At 36.2% G+C, this 24,469-nt stretch overlaps 1 protein-coding gene across 1 annotated transcript; it reads right to left on the bottom strand.

The window, feature by feature from the left end:
- Positions 1-596: 596 nt before the first annotated feature.
- LOC129500429 (cytochrome b-c1 complex subunit 2, mitochondrial-like) lies at positions 597-2,156 on the bottom strand. Its single transcript, XM_055310868.1, is given in 2 exon segments — positions 597-2,046; positions 2,049-2,156. Coding segments are annotated over 2 exon segments (1,323 nt in total). The 5' UTR covers positions 2,107-2,156; the 3' UTR covers positions 597-781.
- Positions 2,157-24,469: the final 22,313 nt, after the last annotated feature.

The raw sequence follows: 24,469 nt of genomic DNA, 5'->3' as shown, positions 1-24,469 counted from the left end.
TTTGTATCCTTTGGATAAATGGAATGTATTACTTAGCCATCAGAAAGAATAAAATCTTGCCATTTGCCACAACATGGATGAAACTAGAGTGTATTATGCAAAGCAAAATAAATCAGTCAGAGAAAGACAAATACCATATGATTTCACTCATATGTGGAATTTGAGAAACAAAACTGATGAACAAAGGGGAAGGGAAGGAAAAATAAAATAAGACAAAAACAGAAAGGGAGACAAATCTTTAGAGACTCTTAACTATAGGGGACAAACTGAGAATCAATGGAGAGGAGGTGGGTAGAGGGATGCGGTAACTAGGTGATGGGCATTAAGGAGGCACTTGATATAATGAGCACCAGGTGTTATATGCAACTGATGAATCACAAAATTATACTCCTGAAACTATAATACACCCTATGTTAACTAACTTAAATTTAAATAAAATCTTTTTTTAAATTACATTTTTTCTATGTCAATTACATAAACAAATTCTAGATGGACTAAATCATAAATGTAAAGAGCAAAACTTTAAAATTCACAGAAGAAAAAAAATGTTTATAATATAGAAACATTCAAATGGTTAATTTTTTTTTTTTTTAACATTTAAACAGAATGTTTTATTGACTTTAAGTCAGCTGGGAACAAAAACCTGTATTCATGTTCTAAGACATTTCATCTCATTGGGAAAAAAAAGATAAACGTTATATTAGAGATTTTTGACTTTCATGTGTTTTCTGCTCTGGGTTGAGAAAACGTTCAGCTCTTCCCTGAAAGATGTGTTTCAGTATTACAACTCATCAACAAAAGGTGTATGGCCCAAATTTCCGCTTGCTGCCATGGACTTCCGGCCAGAAACAAACTTCTTTGCAGCATTTACGATATCAGCGTCAGCTACGGAATCAATCTGCTGAAGGACCGTGGCTGGCGGCGTGTACGACCCAGCAACCAACGCCTGGGACCCAACTTCATCCAGGAACCCCTCAGAAGACTCCACTGACATTAGGTAGGCAGCTTTCAGCTTGTTCTTGGCAACCTGGACATCTACACTGGAAAGGTTTCCTTGAGCAACTGTTTTTACTTGATTATAGGCAGCCTTGATAACATCTCCAGCTGCAGCAGCCTGTGAAATAGTGTAAATCCCAAAGAGGCCGGAGTCAGAGTAACTAGCGTTAAAAGCAGAAACATCAAATGGCTGGTGAACTCCCTTGGCAACAGCCTGGTATAAGGAACTGGTGGGATTGCTGCCCCTCTTGACGTGTGGTCCAGCACCAAGGACATACTGCAGAACACTAAATGCATTTGCTTCTGTACTTCCTATGGCAGCACCTTCTGCTACAAGAGCCGCATGAACAAGACTGTCTCCATTCTGCTCTCGGATTTCACCTCCACGGTATCTGGCCTTTGCACCAGGTAAACCAAGCCCGCCCCTCATGTTGAGAAACTGTTCCGCAACTTGCTTTAGAACAGGGTGACCCACACCAAGTCCAATCAAAGCCATTCTTGCACTTGTGAAATGGTTCTGAACATAATAATGCAACTCATCTGGTGTCACTTTTCCAATCCTGTAGTCAGGACAATACAGGGAATTAGCCAAGGCATTTCGGTAAGCTGCAGCATGCAAATTTTCAAGGACATGAGCCTGTGGGTTCTGAAAAGCCACAGCTTTGTCAATCCTTAGCTGAGACTGAAGGGCAGCCACTTCCCAACGACGAAATTCTGGTGATGTGGTGACATTGAGCAGGAACTCCATTAGAATATCAACATCATCCCGCAGGCATTCCACAGTGTAGGCCATATTTTCCCTGGTTGAAGTCACACTTAATTTACCACCAACTGCTTCAATTCCACGGGTTATCTTGAAAGATGAAGCTCCTTTTGTGGTCAAACTGGATGCAAGACGAAGCAAATGAGAGGTTCCTAAGTGGTTGGAGTCCTCATATCTACTGCCTGCTTTAATAAACAAACCAATTCTTGATGCAGGAGCATAGTTTTCCAGAGAAGCAATCACTAAGCCATTTGGTAATTTGGTAAACTCAAGGTCCTGAGGATGTCCTGAGCAACTTTCAGGGAATAAAATCTCGAGAGGGACCCGGCTCTCCTCAGCAGCTTCATGGCTCAAGTTTGCTCTGCTCCACAGGACCCGCCGGCTTGAAGGAAAGCAAGATGGTCAAATGGTTAATTTTGAAACTAATGTTAAATGAAACAAAAAGTCATAGAATGGTGATAACAGTATATCATTTTTACAAAACATTTAAAACATAGAAAACAGTACTACACATTGAACATATCAACATACATATGCAATTTAAAAAATGAATTGTGTTTGCAGACTTTAATATTGGATATGGAGGACAGAGGTTAAAGGAACCAGGAGTTTCCAGAACACTTCAGCTGTATCTGTAATGTTCCATTCAAGATAATATTTGAAGCAAATGTAAACATTTGCTAATTCTTAGTGGTGGACATATGGGAGATGTTATATACTTTCTATTTATTATTTATTTATTTATTTATTTATTTATTTATTTATTTATTTATGTTATATACTTTCTGTACATTTCTGAATATCCAGTGTCAAGATTCTGGACATGAACAACCTTTCGAGTAGCAAGGCCTTAGATGATTTTCTGTTTAACCAAATGATAACTTCATCAGTTTACAACAAATCCTGCTAATATCCTTAAAGGGAAAATGAGCAGAGTAAAAGATTAGTAATTTATCCCAGATCCCTATTATGAGGTATTTGGTAATTTAATGTAATCCTTGATAAAATAAGATACATGATTTTGCTAAGCAGCATGAATGGAGGTGATTGAAGAAAGTGTATTGATAGGGAAGCAAGGAATCCTATTCTTGAAATACAGAATCAACTTGTCAATAAGTCAATATCTATATCAATCAATCAATTCACCTGCCATCAGTTGAATCACTTCTTTCCATTGTATTCTGAATTTTATATTCTCATTTGCCAAGAATTCATTGTGATCTAGATGTATTTATACAAGTTAAAAAGTTGTCAAAATAGGATGTAGTAACTAAAGTGTTATAAAATTTCAAAGGAGACAAACTTATTTTGGTTTGTTTTTTCCTTCTCATTAACATTTGATTTCCTGTTTTTAGAAGAATTTTTTTTAAAAAAACCTTATTTTAAGTGGATTAAAATAATTCTTCAACATCAAATGACTCTTAATAAAATAGCAATTAATGACTTAAGATCACAAACATGTGAAATAAATAATAAAAAAATGGGATATGATCTCCCAAATTAAAAATCAGAACAAAACACATTTTAAATTATACTGTACTTTAAAAAATAAAATTGGATATTGCATCAACCTATAGAATAGATAAACAGAATAATATATAATAATGAAAAACAAGTAGGACTTTTTCTCATGGGCAAAATTACACACAATTTTGAGAACTGGATACACACATTTTTGAGAACATAGAACAACAGAAATAAAGAGGTCTATTTGAAAAGGGAAGTAAAGTTCATGCATAAATCTGATGGGTGTACATGTGTCTCCTTCCAAAAAGAAAAGACCCTTCGATAGAGATATCTGACAGTTCTTCAGTCAAGGTGATCAGAGGCCAGTCTCATTATTAAATTTCACAGATCTAGAAATATTCCATGAGAAAAGGGTAGATTCAGACAGAAATGCATAAGCCAGAAACTATAAGTGGAAGAAAGATATGTTTTGTTGTTGTTGTTTTCCTGCTCATGCTAAAGTACTAGAAGAAAAAGTGATACAAATTTTTGTTTTGATATTACTAACACATAGCTCTTTGAACTTCTTTACGTCACCTCCCTGGACCTCAGTTTCAGATCTAAGATAGGAGTGGTCAACTGGCAATTTCTAATGTGCCACCTGGCTCTAAATTTTATTTTTTCTGTGATTTTAAGATTATAGATTTCATTGCTACCAACTAATAAAAGCATAAGTAGAAGAATCTTGCACAAATTTAGGCTTATTATTACTTGCTTACTATTTTTTGATACAATTTCTCCCAATACCAAATTAAGGAAAAGCACACAAACAACAATATATTAAACAAGAGAAAAGTAAATAGCCTATTTTACTACTGGAGTTTTTGGCCACAAGTCATTCAGTCAACTTACTGCAAAAATCTGGGAAGCATGACTATTCCAGGCTATGTATGTTTATGAGCTTGAAGAGACAGAAATGTACTAACTCTAAAAGAAATTAGGTGTACTTTACTGGCTACTCTCATCTCACATGTAAAAGATTTGAGGGTATATACACAGTCACCATATAAATAATACATGCAACAGAAGTGACTGAAGAATCACTATAATCCAAAGTAAAATCTATGACATGGGGAAACATTTAATATCTTAAGCAGAGAGATGAGATGGTAAAGCCATATTATTTCAATATTTTAAAATGTTTAAAAAGTTATGCAATATTATATTAGGAAGCAGCTACCTTTGAGATACCAGATAATTTATATTTTGTTTACTACAATTTTCTGAAAATTTCAACTATTTTATAATAAACATGTCCCTGTTTAAGTAATGCATGTGTCTTATTCACAAAATACAAAAGACATTGATATTTTTCATGGAATGATTTGTTTTTTAATTTTCAGAAATATTGCTTGTGTTTTTCCTTATCATTCTGCCCATCATTACTTTCCTTTCTATATTGATTCACAGATTATAAATCTCAGAAAACTAGGTAGGAAGTTGACAATTGCAAATTACACTCTAGAATATATAATCTCTAAAGTAAAATACTGTAGCTGGTATAAAACAAGAAGAAACTGGGGCAGCCCCGGTGGCTCAGCAGTTTAGCGCCGCCTTCAGCCCAGGGCATGATCCTGGAGACCTAGGATCGAGTCCCATGTCGGGCTCCCTACGTATAGCCTGTTTCTCCCTCCGCCTGTGTTTCTGCCTCTCTCTCTGAGTCTCTCATGAATAAATAAATAAAATAAAATAAAATAAAAAAACAAGAAGAAACAAAAGTACTAATGTAGGTTCAGGATTAGAAACACACAGATCACTGTGATTTTCCATGTAATCTATTAGCTCAGAATGCCAAAGAGCTATGTAAATATAGATGCCAACATATAACCCACATATGGATAAATACATCCTGTATGCTTGACTGTGATCTGATAAAATACATCTGATTACAAGGAAGGTGTACAAACAATACACAGGTATACAGTGAATAAGACCATATATGAAGGTCAATCCATATATGAAAACTTTCATCCTTTGAGAATTATTATATGGATTTGGTTTGAGAGGCCCATAACTCTGAATGTATACTTCTTGTACTAGTTTTCTATTAGTAGTATTACAAATTATTACAAACTTAATAACTTAAAACAACACACACAATTATATTACAATTCTGCAGGTTAGAAGTACAGTACACATTTCAATGGGCTAAAATAAAGGTGTCAGCAGAGTTATATTTCTTTCTGGGGACTCTAGGGGAGAATTTATTTCCTTGCCTTTGCCAACAACTAGAGGTTGCCCACAGTCTTTGGTTTGTGGCCAACCACTGCCTCCATTTTCAAAGTCAGCAAAATCAAATCTCATACTGACCTTTCTATCATCACATCTGTCTGTGTCTCTCTCTTTCTCTAACCTCAGCTGGATTATCCAGGGTAAGATTCCCATTTTAAGGTCCTAACTAATCAGACCCACACAGCCCTTTTTGTTGCAGTATAATAAGAGGATAGGATATGGATATGTTTGGGAGGTCACGGTTCTGCCAATCATAACTCCGAGAAAAAATGTTATAAGGAAAAAATCATTCTTAATGAACAAATACAAACAAGAGTTAAGCAAAATGGAAGTGGAGAAATGAAATGTGAAGACTATTAAATGCAGAGGAAAATGGTAAAAAGAAGAAAACAATGATAAGATAACTCATTGAAGAAGAATAGAAAATTATGCCTAAAAATTACAGGTATATATGAGTTAGAGAGACAGAAGAGAATGAATAAATGAAATAAACATATTAATAAAATATACACAGAAAAAGTAAATCAGCTGAACATTACTATTGAATACGTTCAGTGAGAGGACTCATCTTTTTCCAGATGAAATTATGGAAGAAAGACCCACACATAGACATATTTTAGACAGATTTATTAAATTCAGAAAATTTAAAAAGACATACTACAGGCACTTAGGTAGAAAAGAGTATGAGTTGCCAAAACATAAAAATTTAATTCTTCCTAAATTTCTTCTCCATCATGCTAAATGCTTAAAGAGTCTGTCACAGGCTTTTTTTTCAACTATGACTCCTTCTGATAAAAAGAAACATTTCAAGCTCTGTTTTAAAGCTATTTGAAAAAAAATACATATTCTGATTGGTTAAATGTAAATCAAAGCACATCTCTGGTACTTCTCAAAAGGCAGAGTTGTTAACCCACTGTACTAGAAAGATATGGAAAGGCAATTCATAAAAGAGGAAATACAATTAGCCACTCAACACAGGAAAAAATGCATAACCTCTCTCTCTCTCTCTCTCTCTCTCTCTCTCATAATCAAATAAATAAGAAGACATTCAAATTATATAATGTTAGTTGGCTCTGTTGAATTAGTAAAGATAGGTTCTTTCCATTAATTGCAATATGAGATGTTATAAATTACAGTTATACAAGCTCTAGGTGTTATGATTTAGCATAATCTTTTAGTAAATCAATTTTGTATGATGTATAAAAAAAATCTTAAGAGTTCACATCCTTTGAGTCAATACATTATTTCCTAGGAATCTGCCCTAAGAAAATAGAGAAGCCTGTGCACATGTATACATAAACATTTATCAGGTGATTTGTTATCACAACTAGGAAACTGTAAATATCTAAGAATATGAGAGGGCTTAGGTATATTATCATACAGTAGAATAAATAATTAGGAAATCACTGAAAACTATGTTTTTTTTTAAAGGTAGCAAGTATTTTAATTTTATTTATTTATTTATTTATTTATTTATTTATTTATTTATTTATTTATGATAGTCACAGAGAGAGAGAGAGAGAGGCAGAGATAGGCAGAGGGAGAAGCAGGCTCCATGCACCGGGAGCCCGACATGGGATTCGATCCCGGGTCTCCAGAAACGCGCCCTGGGCCAAAGGCAGGCGCCAAACCACTGCGCCACCCAGGGATCCCGAAAACTATGTTTTTAAAGGAATATTTATAATAACTAGAAAAAGACACACAATCTAATAGTGGGAAAAAGTGACTATCTGAGCTGTTTATATTGTGTAATATTAATTAAATACATAACATAAATATAAAAAATAATGATCTTATCTATTAACATTGATTCCCTCTTGATTGTGGGGATATTACACTTTGGATAAGTGAGAAAATACCCCTATCACTCATATTGAAACAAGGCTCAACACAGTGGGAGCAGATGAAAACACTGGTCTGCTAGTCCTCCTCTGAAAGAGGCCTATTTACACACTAATTGAGGATCAGGCTTCTGATTTAGCATGCATATAGGGGCTGGCTGTGGCCCTCCCCACAAACTGAAGCAGCCAGTAGATACCACCTCTGCCTTTTCACTGAAGCCTGTTCAAAATCACCACTATCTCCCTCAAATGAGCTTGTGTATATGTCTGGTGCCCTAGGGTTGTAGCTACTACACAGTGGATGGTCCCCTGGATCACCTGACTCTGAGAATCAGTGCAATCATGAGTCACACAGGACTACAGCAAACAAAGAAGCAGTTACCAGTGAGGGAGGAAGTATACCCTCATGGCTATATACCTGGGTCCAGCAGAGAGGGAGTAGACAAAAAAAGTTCATCTCTCAATTTATTCTTGGGAAGACCTTAATTATATACATTTCCAGCTGCTGCCTGAGGACCTGCCTGGCTTCTAATCAGCCTGCATCTAAGTGCTGACTGTGGTTTTCTCTCACTTTAGCTCAATGGCATATCTTGGCATAAGCTCAACTACTGAGGGCAACTAAGAACAAAGAAGGCAACTTGGACAATAACAAAGATTTAAGAGGTAAGCAAGACCTTGAGCCAGGCTCACTGATAAAGATAATTTCCTACAGGAGAGGGATCCCTGGATGGCGCAGCAGTTTGGCGCCTGCCTTTGGCCCAGGGCGTGATCCTGGAGACGCGGGATCGAATCCCACGTCGGGCTCCCGGTGCATGGAGCCTGCTCCTCCCTCTCCCTGTGTCTCTGCCTCTCTCTCTCTCTGTGACTATCATAAATAATAAATAAAAAGAAAAAAATAAAATTTCCTACAGGAGACAACTCCCATCAACACTGGAAGAAATGGTTATCTAATGCACAGAAACCCACAGAGAGAGTCAAACAAAATGAAGAAACAGAGGAATATATTACAAATGAAAGAACACAATTAAACCCTAAAAACAGACCTTAAGAAAAGTAAGATAAGTGATTTACATAAAAATTTCAAAATAACAGTCATAAAGATGCTCACCAAGTTCAGGAGAACAATACATATAGAAAGTGAAAATTTCAACAGAGACAGAATACATAATTTGAAAGCACCAAATAGCAATTATAGAGTTAAAGAAAATAATAAATGGACTGAAAAAAGTTAATAGAGGTTATTTATTTATTTATTTACTTATTTTTTTTTTAGAGGTTTCAATAGCTGATTGGATCAAACAGAAGAAAGGATTAGTGGGTTGCCAGATAGAATGGTGGGGTTCATCCAATCAGCAGAGCAGAAAGAAGAAAAACAAATGAAAAAGAGTTAAGATAGCTTAAGGAACATATGGAAACACCAAACAGACCGGTATATGCATTATAGATGTATCAAAAGAAGAGACAGAGAAAGAAGCAGAAAGCATATTCTTTTTTAAGTTTGTTTGTTTGGCAGAGAGAGAGCATACAAGGAGCATACAAGCAGGGGGAGCAGCAGAGGAAAAGGGAAAAGCAGGTTCCCCACTGAGCAGGGAACCTGAGACAGGGCCCATCCCAGGACTCTGGCATCATGACCCAAGCTAAAGGCAGATGCTTAACTGAACCACCCAAGCATCACACAGAGAGCATATTCTAGTAATGGTTGAAAACTTTCCCAACATGGGTAAGAAACAGATATCCACAATCAAAAAGTGCAGAGAATTCAAAATAAGATGAATTCAAAGGGACCCATGCTAACACACATTATAATTAAAGTTTAAAATAAATAGGTCATCTGAAAGAAGAAAAAATGGTTTTATAATCAAAGAAGGCTACATACTGGCCTACCTCTAGCTCTATTATATTTTGTTTTATTTTACTTTATTTTATTTTATTAACTTGAGGTATAATTGACATGGAACATATAAGTTTTAAGTATACAGTAAGCTGATTCAATATTTGTATGCACTGTAAAATGATACCACAATAAGTCTAATTATCATCCTTCACTATAAAAATCTGCAATTTTTTTTCTTGTGATGAGAATTTTTAAGATTTACTTTCTTAGCAATTTTCAAATATGCAGGACAATATTATCGACTATAGTAACTGTGATTGTACATTCCATCCTCATGACTTATTTTATAAGTGGAATTCTGTACCTCTTGCCCTCCTTCACCCATTTTACCTAATCTGAATCCCCATCTCTTATGGTTATTACCATTCTGTTTTCTGTATCTTCAGGGTTAGTTTTGTTTTGTTTGTTCATTTGCTTTGTTTTAAGATTACACTATATACTCTATAAGTCAGATAATACAGTATTTATTTTTCTATGTGTGACTTATTTCACTTAGCATAATACCCTTAGTTTCATCCATGCTGTCACAAAGAGCAAGATTTATTTTTATGGCTGTGTAGTATTCCACTGAATTTCTATTACCTCTTCATCTGTTGATGGACATTTACATTATTTCCATAGCTTCCATGTTCCATATCTTGGCAATTGTGAATAATGCTTCAGAGAGCATGAGAGGGGGGATATCTCTTCAATATCCTGTTTTATTTGGATATATACTCAGAAGTGGGATTGCTGGATCATACAGTAATTCTATTTTTAATTTTTTGAGGAAACTCCGTACTAGTTTTCATAGTGGCTATACCAATTTACAGTCCCACCAAGAATGCACAACTCTTCCTTTTTCTTACTTTCCTCACCAACACCTATTATCTATTGCCTTTTTGATGATAGCCCTTCTGACAGATGTGAGGTATCTTGTTATGGTTTTGATTTGCACTTCTCTGATGATTAGTGATGTTGAGCACATTTTCACATGCCTGTTTGCCACAAAGATGTCTTCCTTGGAAAAAGTGTCCATTTAGTTCCTCTGCCTATTTTTTTAAAGATTTTATTTATTTATTTATTCATGAGAGACAGAGAGAGAGAGGCAGAGACACAGGCAGAGGGAGAAGCAGGCTTCATGCAGGGAGCCTGACACGGGACATGATCCTGGGTCCCCAGGACCACGCCCTGGGCCAAAGGCAGGCACTAAACTGCTGAGCCACTCAGGGATCCCCTCTGCCTATTTTTTAAAAGATTTTATTTATTTATTTGAGAGAGAGAGAGAGCATGAGCGGGAGGAGGGATAGAGGGAGAGGAACAAGCAGACACCCCACTGAGCACAGAGCCTGATGTGGGGCTCAATCTCAAGACTCTGAGATCATGATCTAAGCCAAAGTCAGACACAACCAATTTAGCCACCCAGGCACCCACTCTGCCCATTTTTTAATCAATTATGTTGTTGTTGTTGTTTTGCTACTGAGTTATAGGAGTTCTTTATATGTTTTTGGTGTATACCTCCTATCAGATGTACAGTTCACAAATATTTTCTGCCATTATGTAAGTTGCCTTTTCATTTTGTTGATGGTTTCCATTACTGCACAGAAACTTCTTAATTTGATGTAGTCTCATTTACTTTTGCTTTTGTTGCCTTTACTTTTGGTGTTAAATCCAAAAAGTCAGTGCCAAGACTGATGTCAAGGAATTTACCCCCTATATTTTCTTCTAGAAGTTTTATGTTTTCAGATCTTAAATTCAAGTCTTAAGTCCATCTTGAGTTGATTTTTGACAGCAGTGTAAGAAAGACATTGTGCTTCATTCTTTTGCATGTGTTTATCCAGTTGTTTCAGCACCATGAATTAAAGAGACTATTCTTCCCTCATTGTAAATTATTGACTTCTTTCTCATAAATTAATTGATTATATATGTGGTTAACTTATGGGCTCTCTATTCTGTTCCATTGATCTATATGTCTGTTAGTACGTTGGTGCTGCACTCTTTTGATATTCATAGCTTTGTAACATGGTTTGAAATCAGGAAATGATGCCTATCTTTTCTGGTTCAGTACAAACTTTAGGCTTGTTAGTTTTTTTGTTGTTCCTATTACTGTAAAAAAAATACATTGGAATTTTGACAGGGATTACGTTAGATCTGTAGACCATTTTGGGTAATATGAACTTTTTAACAATACTAATTCTTCCAATCCATGACTGTGAAGTATCTTTCTATTCATTGAGTCTTCAGTTTTTTTTTTTTTTTTAATCGATATCTTAAGAGTGTATTTCCTCAAAGCTGAAGTGAGTCTTTGGTACGTAGCATATAGTTGGACCTTGTTTTTTGGTTTTTGTTTTAATCCATTCACCCACTTTATGCCTTTTGATTGGAGAATTTAGTCCATTTACATTTAAAGTAATTATTAATATGTATGTGTTTATTGGCATTTTGTTCAATATTTCCTGGCTATTTTGTTATTCCTTTGTTTCTTTCTTCTCTTTATCTCTATGTGATTTGATGATTTTCTATAGGCTATACTTAGATTCCTACTCTTTATCTTTTGTGTGTCTGTTATAGATTTTCCCTTTGTGGTTACCATAAGACTTGTATCTTTACAACAGTCTATTTTAAGCTGAAAAAACTGAACTTTGAACACGTACTAAAATCCTACATTTTTACTCTCCTCCCCCCATAAACATTTTATATTTTTGCCATCTCAATATTTATCTTTTTACTCTGAGTATCCATTAACAAATTATTGTAGGTGTAGTTATTTTTATTTTTAAATTTTTTAGGATTGATTTATGTATTTGAGAGAGAGAGAGAGAAAGAGAACATGGGGCAGGGTAAAAGAAGAAGGGAGAGTCTTTATTTTTTAAAGATTTATTTAGGGCAGCTCAGGTGGCTCAGCGGTTTAGCACCACCTTCAGCCCAGGGCATGATCCTGGAGACCTGGGATCGAGTCCCACATCAGGCTCCCTGCATGGAGCCTGCTTCTCCCTCTGCCTGTGTCTCTGTGCCTCTCTCTCTCTCTCTCTCTGTGTGTCATGAATGGATAAATAAAATCTTAAAAAAAAAAAGATTTATTTATTCGGATGCCTGGGTGGCTCATGAATGAGCATCTGCTTTTGGCTCAGGGTATGATCCCCGGGTCCTCAGATCAAGTCTTAAATTGGGCTCCTAAAGGAAGCCTGCTTCTCCTTCTGCCTGTATCTCTGCCTCTCTGTGTCTCTCATGAATAAATAAATAAAATCCTTTATAAATAAATAAATGCTTTAAAGATTCATTTATTTATTTTGAGGGAGAGATGTGGGGAGAGGCAGAGGTAGATAATCTTTCAAGCAGTTTCTTCACTGTGTGAGAAACCTGACATGGGGCTCCATCACACAACCCATGAGATCATGACCTAAGCTGAAATCAAGAATGGATGCTTAACTGACTGCACCACCCAGGCACCCCTTAGTTATGGTTATTTTTGATATTTTTGTAGTTTAGCTTTCATGCCAGAGTTATAAATGATTTATACACCACCATTCTAACAGAGTGTTCTGATTTAAACTATATGTATAATCTTTACCAGTGAGATTTATATTTATATATGTTTCCCTGTAATGAAAGCATCCCCTTGTTTCAGCTTGAAAAAGTCCCATGAACATTTACTTTAAGGCTTGTAGAATGATGATGGACATTCTCAGCTACTGCTTGTCTAGAAAACTCTATTTCTCCTTCAGTTCTGGAGGGCAATCTTGCCAGGTAGAATATTATTGGTTGGCAAGTTTTTGTTTTTTTGTTTTGTTTTGTTTTCTGTTTTCCTTTCAGCACTTTGAATATATCATGCCACTCTCTTCTAGCCTGGGAAGTTTCTTCAGAAAAATACTCCTGATAGGGCAGCCTGGGTGCCTCAGCAGTTTAGCGCTGCCTTCAGCCCAGGGCATGATCCTGGAGTCCTGAGATCAAGTCCCACGTCGGGCTCCCTGCATGGAGCCTGCTGTCCCTCTGCCTGTGTCTCTGCCTCTCTCTCTCTCTGCATCTCTCATGAATAAATGAATAAAATCTTAAAAAAAATACTCCTGATAGTCTTATTATGGCAGAGAGGGTCAAGGTCCCTTGTATGTAACAAGCTCCTTTTCTCATTGTTTTAAGATTGTCTTTTTGTCTTTGACCATTTAAATTTTAAAAGATTATCAGACCATAGCCAGTAGTGCAAATCTAGATTACTGTCTGCTATGTTTTATCTTTTTTTTTTTTTTTTTAATTTTCTGGGCCTTTTAATACTATAACTACCTCTATCTTTTTTTTTTTTTCTCTGCCACTTGTTTTGAGGAAAGTTTCTTTATATACAGCCATATTCATTTGTTTATGTCATATCTTTGGTGTGGCTGCAGAATGGTATGTTGCAATAAAAGTCTAAAATGGTAACACTGGTGTTTTACAGGAAAAGTTTGCTAATAAAGTTTAACTTATTGTAGTAAGTTTAATATATACAGATTTTATTTTATTTTATTCTATTTCTCCTTATGTATGTCCTGAAGGCTGTTTAATTTTGGAGTATTATTTAATTAAACCTTTCCTCTCATTTTTTAAAGATTTATTTATTTACTTGAGAGAGAGAAAGAGAGAGAGAGCACACACATGATCAAGGGGGAGGGGCAGAGGAAGAGGGAAAAGCAGGCTCCCCACTGAGCAGGAAGTCTGATGTGGGACTCGATCCCAGGACCCCAGGATCATGGCCTGAGCTGAACTCAGTCACTTAACCGACTGAGCCACCCAGGTGCCCATTAACTAGTTTTAAATAAGCAAACAAAGCCATCACCTTTACTGAATCTTCCTTGTGTGGAATTATCAGGATTTGTTAGGGATCTACCACAACAATAACCCTCCCATCCTTTTAGGCAATAATATTATACCCTGCATTTACAAATTTAATAATGTAATTCAGTAGCTATTTCAAAATTTCAGATATTCCTAGTGCTCTAAATGTGAGAAAATGTCTCAGACTTGGAACCACCATTGTCTCAGACAATAGATCCATTCTCAATGGAGATTTAACTGCTGATTGCATATCTTCTATTAGAAAAATCTTTGTAGAGACAGCATTTCATAAAGAAGCCTGAAAATTGCTTGAACAGGTAGAAATTTCAGAAGAAATAAGTGATTCAAAGGAATGTAATGCTGAGTATGTCCTGTGGTCAGGTAGCAGAGATAAAAGGATTTTCTTTGACCCTATGACAATGGCTATTGATTATCTTGTGATGAAAATGAACAACTATAATTCCTAGACGCTTTAAATACATGCTTCCATTTCATCTTTGACTTTCATAGGTGTGTGTGTGTGTGTGTGTGTGCATGCGCACATGCACACAAATTTTAAAAATCCAATAAAACCAGAGAAATTAATATCCTTGATTTTTCATGTTTTATTATGAATGGATCATGAATAAGCTTGTGAGCTTATTCAACAGTTACTCTCTCTATGCTCCTTCATGTCTGTGAGATTCTGTGACAATGTCCAATAGTTCTGAAAATAGACTGGATATTCTTCAATGTTTACAACTCACCCTCAAATCTGCTAGTTTAAAAAAACCCTCCATCTTGGCTTATTAGAAGGATCCTGATGCTGGAACAGAGTGGATGTACATCTGAGAGGAATCTTTGTTTTGATGTCATGGTTTCAAACCAGATGATATGGCAGATGATACTTCAGGCACTTTGATGAAATGTTTCTGGAAATCAATAAACCTTGAATTTCTGACACTTTTCTATGGACAAAATGATATCTATAATTAGCAAGGAAAAAAGTGGTAGCGTTTCCTATACAGATCTCACACATATAACCCTGAAGTTTATAAACAGTCTTTCTGTTTATGTGGGTGATGATGAGGTACATAGCTACAAGTTAAGAAATGCGGTAATTAAGTGTGTATGTTACCATTAATTGGTAATGCGCATGCTACTATTCATTCAAGCACATATTCAATATAAATGTATTAAATCTCTTATATGTATATACACACATATGAATGTAAATATATATATATATATATATATATATATATATATATATATATATATGGTTGCACACGTGCACACACACACAAATACACACACATACATATACACAAAGACCCTAGTGCTGAAACTGTCCTACAGGAACATCTACTACACTGTATTTGCTAGAGCTGTATAAAATGGCAGCCCCATGCCAGATGCTTTATATACATTGCTAAATCAAACCAATATGGTGTTAGTCCTCAGTAATGAATGTTATTGAAGATTTAGGAAAAATAAAAAATAAGGAGATAAACATAAAACTGCCATGTATGATATACCCTGAAGATGATAATATCAGAAACAGTGGTCAAGGGAGGCAAATTACAGAAGCAGTAAGGGAAAGTTTTATTAAGGCAGTGAGGCCTGAAATCTGAGACAGAACCAGCCAGATGAAGAGCCTGGAGACTGGGCATTAAAGGCAAGAGGAAAAACATGTTTTCAAGAACACCGGAGCAAAAAAGAATTTAACAACGCTGAAATTATCAAAGACCAGCATAGCTGGAGAAGGTGTGGGGGGACCCCTTCATGATAGGATTGGTCATGTGATACTGGCTGGATCATACAGGTCCTAGGAAGGTATATGTAATGGTTTGTATTTTATTCTAAATGCAAGATGAAGTCACTGCCAGCTTTTAAGTACCAGAGTGGTAGCTTAAATAATTGACTCTGGATATTATGTAATGAAGCCTGAAGCAGGGTGAGCACAGAGTAAAAACAGTTAAGAAATTATGGAATCAATCCACGTGAGGGATGATGGTGGCTTCACTGTGATACCAGCAATTGAAATAAAAATGGGCATATTTAGTGGTATTTGAGGACCAAAAAATATCAAGAATTGGAAATGAATTAGATAGGTTGTGATAGATAATTATTTGACATGACATAATAAAGAATAGACGTGTCTTCATAAAAACATTTTATAAATAGAAATGAATTATGAGTCAGATTAAGAAATGAATTTTGTTAAGAACTAAAGAAACCACATTTTATTCAAGGGCCTAAAACCAAGGAGTCTAGTCTGGGATCATAATTGGGATCAGAGTAGTAATTTTTATTTTTAATATTTCCAAACTCACACATTTTCTTTGATGAGGCAATTTCAAATATCTATTTATGAGTGGATGTTTAGGACTTGATATGGAGAGACTTGTTTAGCTTTTGATAATGGGATTTATTTATTGTCTATATGTGACTTATAATAATGAAAAAAATGAAGTGCCTTTTAAAATAGCATTTAGCATGTGTGTATGTGCATGGGTGTGCATGCAAATGAATTAGTAAAATAATGGATCCTTAATATTAGAAATGAAAAAAGTATATAGAAGGGAATGAAAAATAAAATTAAAAATTCTATTTGTTAGCTGTGTATCCCTGAGAATATTACATAGACATTTGAGCTTCCATTTCTCCTTCTCTAAAAGGAATGAAATAATACTCAGACCAATACTGTGGGATAAAGTATAGTACTGATACATGCAACATCACAAATAAATTTAAGTGAAATAAGTCAGACTCAAAAACTCCATTGGATAATTCCTCCTACGTGAACATTTTGCATATTAAAACTATTGGACTAGAAAACAGGTTACTGGTTGCCAGGGCCTCAAGTTAGGGAATGCTTGACTCCAAAGGGGTATGAGGGTATGGGGTTGTTGTAGGGGGGTGCAGAGGTGGTACCAGTGGAACTCTGTTATATTTACCTAGGTAGTGGTTAAAGAGCTCTCTACATTTGTCAAAACTCACAGAATACATAAAATGTGTAACTTTACTGCATAGAGTTTATACCTCAAAAGGCAAAATATATACTAGTATTACACTGTACGTTAACTGGAATTTAAAAAAAAAACTTGAAAAAATTTAAAAAACCTCTGAGTAAGCTAGGAAAACTAGGAAAAGTAAATAATGAAATACAACTAAAACAAGTTATAGCGACTCCTATTCTCAACATGAAAAACTTAATACTTTCTACTAAAGATTAGGAAAAATATAAAGATGTCTGCTCTCATTACTTACCTAACATTATTCTGTAGATCCTATCAAATATTATAAGTCAAGAAAAATATTTTGCATATTGGAGAGGAAGAAGTAAACTTTATTATTTTCAGACAGCATGATTATGCATGTAGAAAACACAAAAGACTGTACCAAAGACCTATTAGAACTAATCACTGAATTTAAAAAAGGTTCCAAAATACAAAGTCTTTACACAAATCAATTGCATTTCATACAAGCAACAAACACTTCCCAAATAACATTTAAAAAACTACAGTACTTATAATAGCATAAAATAAAATACTGAAAAAAATGTGACAGAAATCTTCCAAGATCTTATATGCTTAAAAACACAAAATATTGGCGTGCCTGAGTAGCTTAGTTAGTTAAACATCTGCCTTCAGTTCAGATCATGATTCCAGGGTCCCAGGGATTAAGCCCCATATCTGGCTACTAGATTGGCAGGGAGCCTGCTTCTCCCTCTACCTGCCACTCCTCCTCTTTTTGCTCTGTCAAATAAATAAAAAAATTAAATACTTTAAAAATATTTTTTAAACCCCACAAAAAGTTACAGAAGGAAATTAAAGAAGATATGAATAAATTCAGAATCTGACCAAGGTCATGGTTTGGAAGACTAAATATTTTTAAGATGACAATCCTACACAAATTGATTTATATATCCAATGCACTCAAAATCAAAATCTTAACAGGTATTTTTGACAAAACTGACAGGTCAACCTTAAAATGTATACAGAAAGACAAGGGATGTAGGATAGCAGAAACAAGTTTGAAGAAAAAACAAAGTTGGAGGATTATTAGATCTCAAGACTTATTGCAAAGATAAACGTTATTACTGTGAGTATTGGTTTAAGAATGGACATCTTAACCAAGGTAACAGAACAGATAGTACAGATAGACACACATTACATGGCCATTTTTGTTTTTGTTTTTCAGCTGTGTTGGTAAGGTCATTCAATAAGGAATATCTAGGTTTTTCAATAAATGGTCCTAGAACATATGATAATAGGTATGGGGAAAAATTGATCTTGACCTTCATCTCACAGATACACAAATTAAGTCAAAATGAATCAAAGGCTTGAATGTTAGAGATAAAATTATTAAACTTGCAGAAGAGGCACAGAGGAAACTGAAATATTGAGTTAAGTATTTTCTGGAAATATGACACAATAAAGGAAACAATAAAACAAAAACTGGATAAAATGAACACATCAAGATTATAAACTTCTATTTTTCAAAAGATATAGTTAAAAAAAGGAAGTTATAAGGAGGAAGATTTTTGTAAGCATGTGTAATAGAGCTTGTATCCAGAATATATAAAGAACTCTTGCAACTCAATAACAAGAAAAAAATAGTTAAGATATTTGAACATTCATTCGAAATGCAGATATGAGAATAGCCATCAAGCACATGGAAATATCCTTAACATCATAATCATCAAAGAAATACAAATTAAAATCACAGTTACCACTATATACCCAATAGAAGAGCTACGCTTGAAAGACTAATGATACCAAGTGTTGGTGAGAAGGTGGAAAGATTAGAACTTTCAGGCATTACTGATAAAACTGTGATATGGCAGAGCCATTTTGGAAAAGAGCATGGTACTAGCATATAAATTTAAACATACATTTACTTTATTACCCAGCAATTCTACTTTTAGGTATCGACTCAAGAAATATAAAAACATAGCTTTATAAAAAGATGTGGTGTGTATGTGAATGTCCATAGCAACAATATTTATAGTAATAATAATGGTAAAAATAAATTATAACTAACCCACATGTCCAACTAAAAAATCTCTAATGTAACTAGGAAATAAATTGGTAAAGAACTTCAAGATTTTTTTTTTGGAAAATTATATGTATAATGGTATATAAAGACCTAAGAATTTTGTAAAAAGAATAGAAAAGGTATGACACTTTACTTCACATAAAGATATATTAAGTCATATTTTTAAAATGTATCACTGACACAGTTCAAATCAAAATATGAATCAAATGGCAGTTTTATCTCTCTAACACCAGACATGAAATCAGGAGCTTGAAAATCATGGTTGTATGAAAGAACAGCAAAAACATCTATTCAAAATACTCTAGTCCACTTGTTTCAGACTTCATAAAATCTTCTAATGATCTAGAGTTAGTTGTGTTATGTAATGAAAAATTCAAATAAGGTATTAACTTATTTTTTTAATAAATTTATTTTTATTGGTGTTCAATTTGTCAATATATAGAATAACACCCAGTGCTCATCCCGTCAAGTGCCCACCTCAGTTCCTGTCACCCAGTCACCCCCACCCCCTGCCCACCTCCCCTTCCACCACCCCTAGTTCTTTTCCCAGAGTTAGGAGTCTTCCATGTTCTGTCTCCCTTTCTGATATTTCCCACTTATTTTTTCTCCTTTCCCCTTTATTCCCTTTCACTATTTTTTATATTCCCCAAATGAATGAGACCATATAATGTTTGTCCTTCTCCGATTGACTTATTACACTCCGTGTAATACCCTCCAGTTCCATCCACGTCAAAGCAAATGGTGGGTTTTTGTCTTTTCTAATGGCTGAGTGATGTTCCATTGTATGCACAGACCACATCTTCCTTATCCATCCATCTTTCGATGGACACCGAGACTCCTTCCACATTTTGGCTATTGTGGACATGGCTGCTATAAACATTGGGGTGCAGGTGTCCTGGCATTTCATTGCATCTGTATCTTTGGGGTAAATCCCCAGCAGTGCAATTGCTGGGTCGTAGGGCAGATCTATTTTTAACTCCGAGGAACCTCCACACAGTTTTCCAGAATGGCTACACCAGTTCACATTCCCACCAACAGTGCAGGAGGGTTCCCCTTTCTCCACATCCTCTCCAACATTTGTGGTTTCCTGCCTTGTTAATTTTCCCCATTCTCACTGGTGTGAGGTGGTATCTCATTGTGGTTTTGATTTGTATTTGCCTGATGGCAAGTGAGGCAGAGCATTTTCCCATGTGCTTGTTGGCCACGTCTATGTCTTCCTCTGTGAGATTTCTGTTCATGTCCTTTGCTCATTTCATGATTGGACTGTTTGTTTCTTTGCTGTTGAGTTTAATAAGTTCTTTATAGATCTTGGAAACTAGCCCTTTATCTGATAGGTCATTTGCAAATATCTTCTCCCATTCTGTAGGTTGTCTTTTTAGTTTTGTTGACTGTATCCCTTGCTGTGCAAAAGCTTCTTATCTTGATGAAGTCCCAATAGTTCATTTTTGCTTTTGTTTCTTTTGCCTTCGTGGATGTATCTTGCAAGAAGTTACTGTGGCCAAGTTCAAAAAGGGTGATGCCTGTGTTCTCCTCTAGGATTTTGATGGAATCTTGTCTCACATTTAGATCTTTCATCCATTTTGAGTTTATCTTTGTGTATGGTGCAAGAGAGTGGTCTAGTTTCATTCTTCTGCATGTGGATGTCCAATTTTCCCAGCACCATTTATTGAAGAGACTGTCTTTTTTCCAGTGGATAGTCTTTCCTCCTTTGTCAAATATTAGTTCACCATAAAGTTGAGGGTCCACTTCTGGATTCTCTATTCTGTTCCATTGATCTATGTGTCTGTTTTTGTGCCAGTACCACACTGTCTTGATGACCACAGCTTTGTAGTACAACCTGAAATCTGGCATTGTGATGCCCCCAGCTATGGTTTTCTTTTTTAAAATTCCCCTGGCTATTCGGGGTCTTTTCTGATTCCACACAAATCTTAAAATAATTTTTTCCAACTCTCTGAAGAAAGTCCATGGTATTTTGATAGGGATTGCATTAAACGTGTAAATTGCCCAGGGTAACATTGACATTTTCACAATATTAATTCTTCCAATCCATGAGCATGGAATATTTTTCCATCTCTTTGTGTCTTCCTCCATTTCTTTCAGAAGTGTTCTATAGTTTTAGGGTATAGATCCTTTACCTCTTTGGTTAGGTTTATTCCTAGGTATCTTATGCTTTTGGGTACAATTGTAAATTGGATTGACTCCTTAATCTCTCTGTCTTCAGTCTCATTGTTAGTGTATAGAAATGCCACTGACTTCTGGGCATTGATTTTGTATCCTGCCACACTGCCAAATTGCTGTATGAGTTCTACCAATCTTGAGGTGGAGTCTTTTGAGTTTTCTATATAGAGTACCAGTTCCAGTTTTTGCAGTTTGTGGTTTTCCAGAAATGCATCCATTTCTTCTAGATTGCCTAATTTATTGGCGTATAGCTGTTCATATGTTTTTAAAATCGTTTGTATTTCCTTGGTATTGGTGTTGATCTCTCCTTTCTTATTCATGATTTTATTAATTTGAGTCTTCTCTCTCTTCTTTTTAATAAGGCTGGCTAATGGTTTATCTATCTTATTAATTCTTTCAAAGAACCAACTCATGGTTTTGTTGATCTGTTCCACAGTTCTTCTGGTCTCGATTTCATTGAGTTATGCTTGAATCTTTATTAACTCTCTTCTTCTGCTGGGTGTAGGATCTATTTGCTGTTTTTTCTCTAGCTCCTTTAGGTGTAAGGTTAGCTTTTGTATTTGGATTCTTCCCAGTTTTTGGATGGATGTTTGTATTGTGATGTTTTTCCCCCTCAGGACTGCTTTTGCTGTATCCCAAGATTTTGAATGGTTATATCATCATTCTCATTAGTTTCCATGAATCTTTTTAATTCTTCCTTAAGGATTGCTACCCCTGCTTTCTTTTGAGGACCATTTGAATGGTAAATGGTTCTCCAACCTTTTATTTTCAGGCTGTAGGTGTCCTTCTGTCTAAAATGAGTCTCTTGTAGACAGCAAATAGATGGGTCCTGCTTTTTTATCCAGTCTGAAACCCTGTGCCTTTTGATGGGGTCATTAAGCCCATTCATGTTCAGAGTTACTATTGAAAGATATGAGTTTAGTGTCATCATGATACCTATTCAGTCCCTGTTTTTGTGGATTGTTCCATTGGACTTCTTCTTAAAGGGGAATTTTAAGAGTCCCCCTTAAAATTTCTTGCAGAGCTGGTTTGGTGGTCACATATTCTTTCAGTTCCTGCCTGTCTTGGAAGCTCTTTATCTCTCCTTCTATTCTGAATGAGAGCCTTGCTGGATAAAGTATTCTTGGCTGCATGTTTTTCTCTTTAGGACCCTGAATATAGCCTGCCAGCCCTTTCTGGCCTGCCAGGTCTCTGTGGAGAGGTCTTCTGTTAATCTGATATTTCTCCCCATATAAGTTAGGGATCTCTTGTCTCTTGCTGCTTTAAGGATCTTCTCTTTATCTTTGTAATTTGCAAGCTTCACTATTAAATGTCGAGGTGTTGAACGGTTTTTATTGATTTTAGGGGTGGATCTCTCTATTTCCTGGATCTGAATGCCTGTTTCCCTTCCCAGATTAGGAAAGTTTTCAGCTATGATTTGTTTAAATACATATTCTGGGCCTCTGTCCCTTTCGGCACCCTCGGGCACCCCAATTAAATGTAGATTTTTCCTCAAGCTGTCACTTATTTCCCTTAATCTATCCTCATGATCTTTTAATTATTTGTCTTTTTCCTCAGTTTCCCTCTTTGGCATCAGCTTGTCTTCTATGTCACTCACTAGTTCTTCCACCTCGTTAACCCTCGTCGTTAGGACTTCTAGTTTGGATTGCATCTCATTTAATTGATTTTTAATTTCTGCCTGATTAGATCTAAATTATGCAGTCATAAAGTCTCGTGAGTCCTTAATGCTTTTTTCTAGAGCCACCAGTAGCTGTATAATAGTGCTTCTGAATTGGGTTTCTGACATTGAGTTGTAATCCAAATCTGTAACTCTGTGGGAGAGAGTACTGTTTCTGATTCTTTCTTTTGAGGTGAGGTTTTCCTTCTAGTCATTTTGCTCAGTGCAGAGTGGCCAAAAACAAGTTGTATTGGGAAAAGGAGAAAAAGAGACAAGAGAAAGAAGAAGAGAAAAAGAAAAAAAGAAGAAAAAAAAAGAGAAGAAAGAAAAAAGAGAGAAGAAAAGAAAAAAGGGGGGGAGCAAATAGAAATCAAAAAACAAAAAAACAAGGGGGAGTATCCTCTGATTCTGTACACTGTAAATCCCTCGACTTCCCCTGGAACTTTCCAGTGCTGCTTGGTCAATAATTTGATTTTCCCCTGCCCGTCTAGCTGGTCTTCTGGGGGAGGGGCCTGCTGTGCTTATTTTCAGGTGTTAGCACTTTGGGGAGCTGCTCAGCCCCCTGCCTGGTGCAGGGCTCAGTGAAAGATGTTTAAGCTGTTTATCCGGTGAGGCCACTATGAGGCTCAGTGGGGGTTGTTTATCCCGTGAGGCCCCAGGAGGAACAACCATAGTGTTGGCGGCCAGCTCCCCAGCCCTGGAGTCAGCTCCTGCAGTATCTATGGAGCTCTCAGTCTGCAGGGGCCTGGATGCTCCGGGGCAGGGCGCTGATCTGTTCAGCTCGGGGCCACCTGACGCCAGGAGCGTCCTCGCTGTCCTGGGCCCGGCCGGCCTCTGCCTGTCCTGGGGGGAGCGCCCCATGCTGGGCTGTGTCCCTGGCGCCCTGGGCTCCCGGGCCTGCGCTGCTGGAATCGAGCTCCCGGCCGTGCAGCCCCCTCCGTGTGGAGCCTCTGCTTGAAGGGTATTAACTTATTAAACATTTAAGGTAGGAAGCCAAAAATGAACAACACGTAGACCCAATGCCAAGCTATTCACTTGTTACGGCGGGTCGTAATTTAATTTTATTCAAGTATTTTTGGAAACGACCAATGATCAAGGAAATAATTTTAGTTCAATATATTTGGAGAAAGGAAACATCAACACATACTTTCTTTGTTACCATATATATGATTTTTAAAATGTGAAAAGCTGGGCAGCCCGGGTGGCTCAGTGGTTTAGCGCCGCCTTCAGCCCAGGGTGTGATCCTGGAGTCCCGGAATCCCCTCATCAGGCTCCCTGTGTGAGTCCTGCTTCTCCCTCTGCCTGTGTCTTTGCCCCTCTCTCTCATTTTCTCTCTCTGTGTGTCTCTCATGAGTAAATAAATAAAATCTTAAAAAAATAAATAAATCTTAGTGAAACACAATTATCCTGGCATTATAGAACATCTTAGGTGCTACAATTAATGTATCATAACAGAAAGCAATTTTGAGTTATGCTTACATATTTGAAATTCTAAACTGTGCATTCCTTGGGATAGTACTACAAGACTGAATTGGTAAACTAGAAAAATTTCTAAAAGAATGAGAAAATCTATC

The sequence above is a fragment of the Nyctereutes procyonoides genome, unplaced genomic scaffold, assembly GCF_905146905.1.
Source record: "Nyctereutes procyonoides isolate TBG_1078 unplaced genomic scaffold, NYPRO_anot_genome, whole genome shotgun sequence".
Lineage (NCBI taxonomy): Eukaryota > Metazoa > Chordata > Mammalia > Carnivora > Canidae > Nyctereutes > Nyctereutes procyonoides.
Note: the sequence above shows the minus strand (reverse complement) of the source record. Positions and strands in the feature narration are given on the sequence as shown.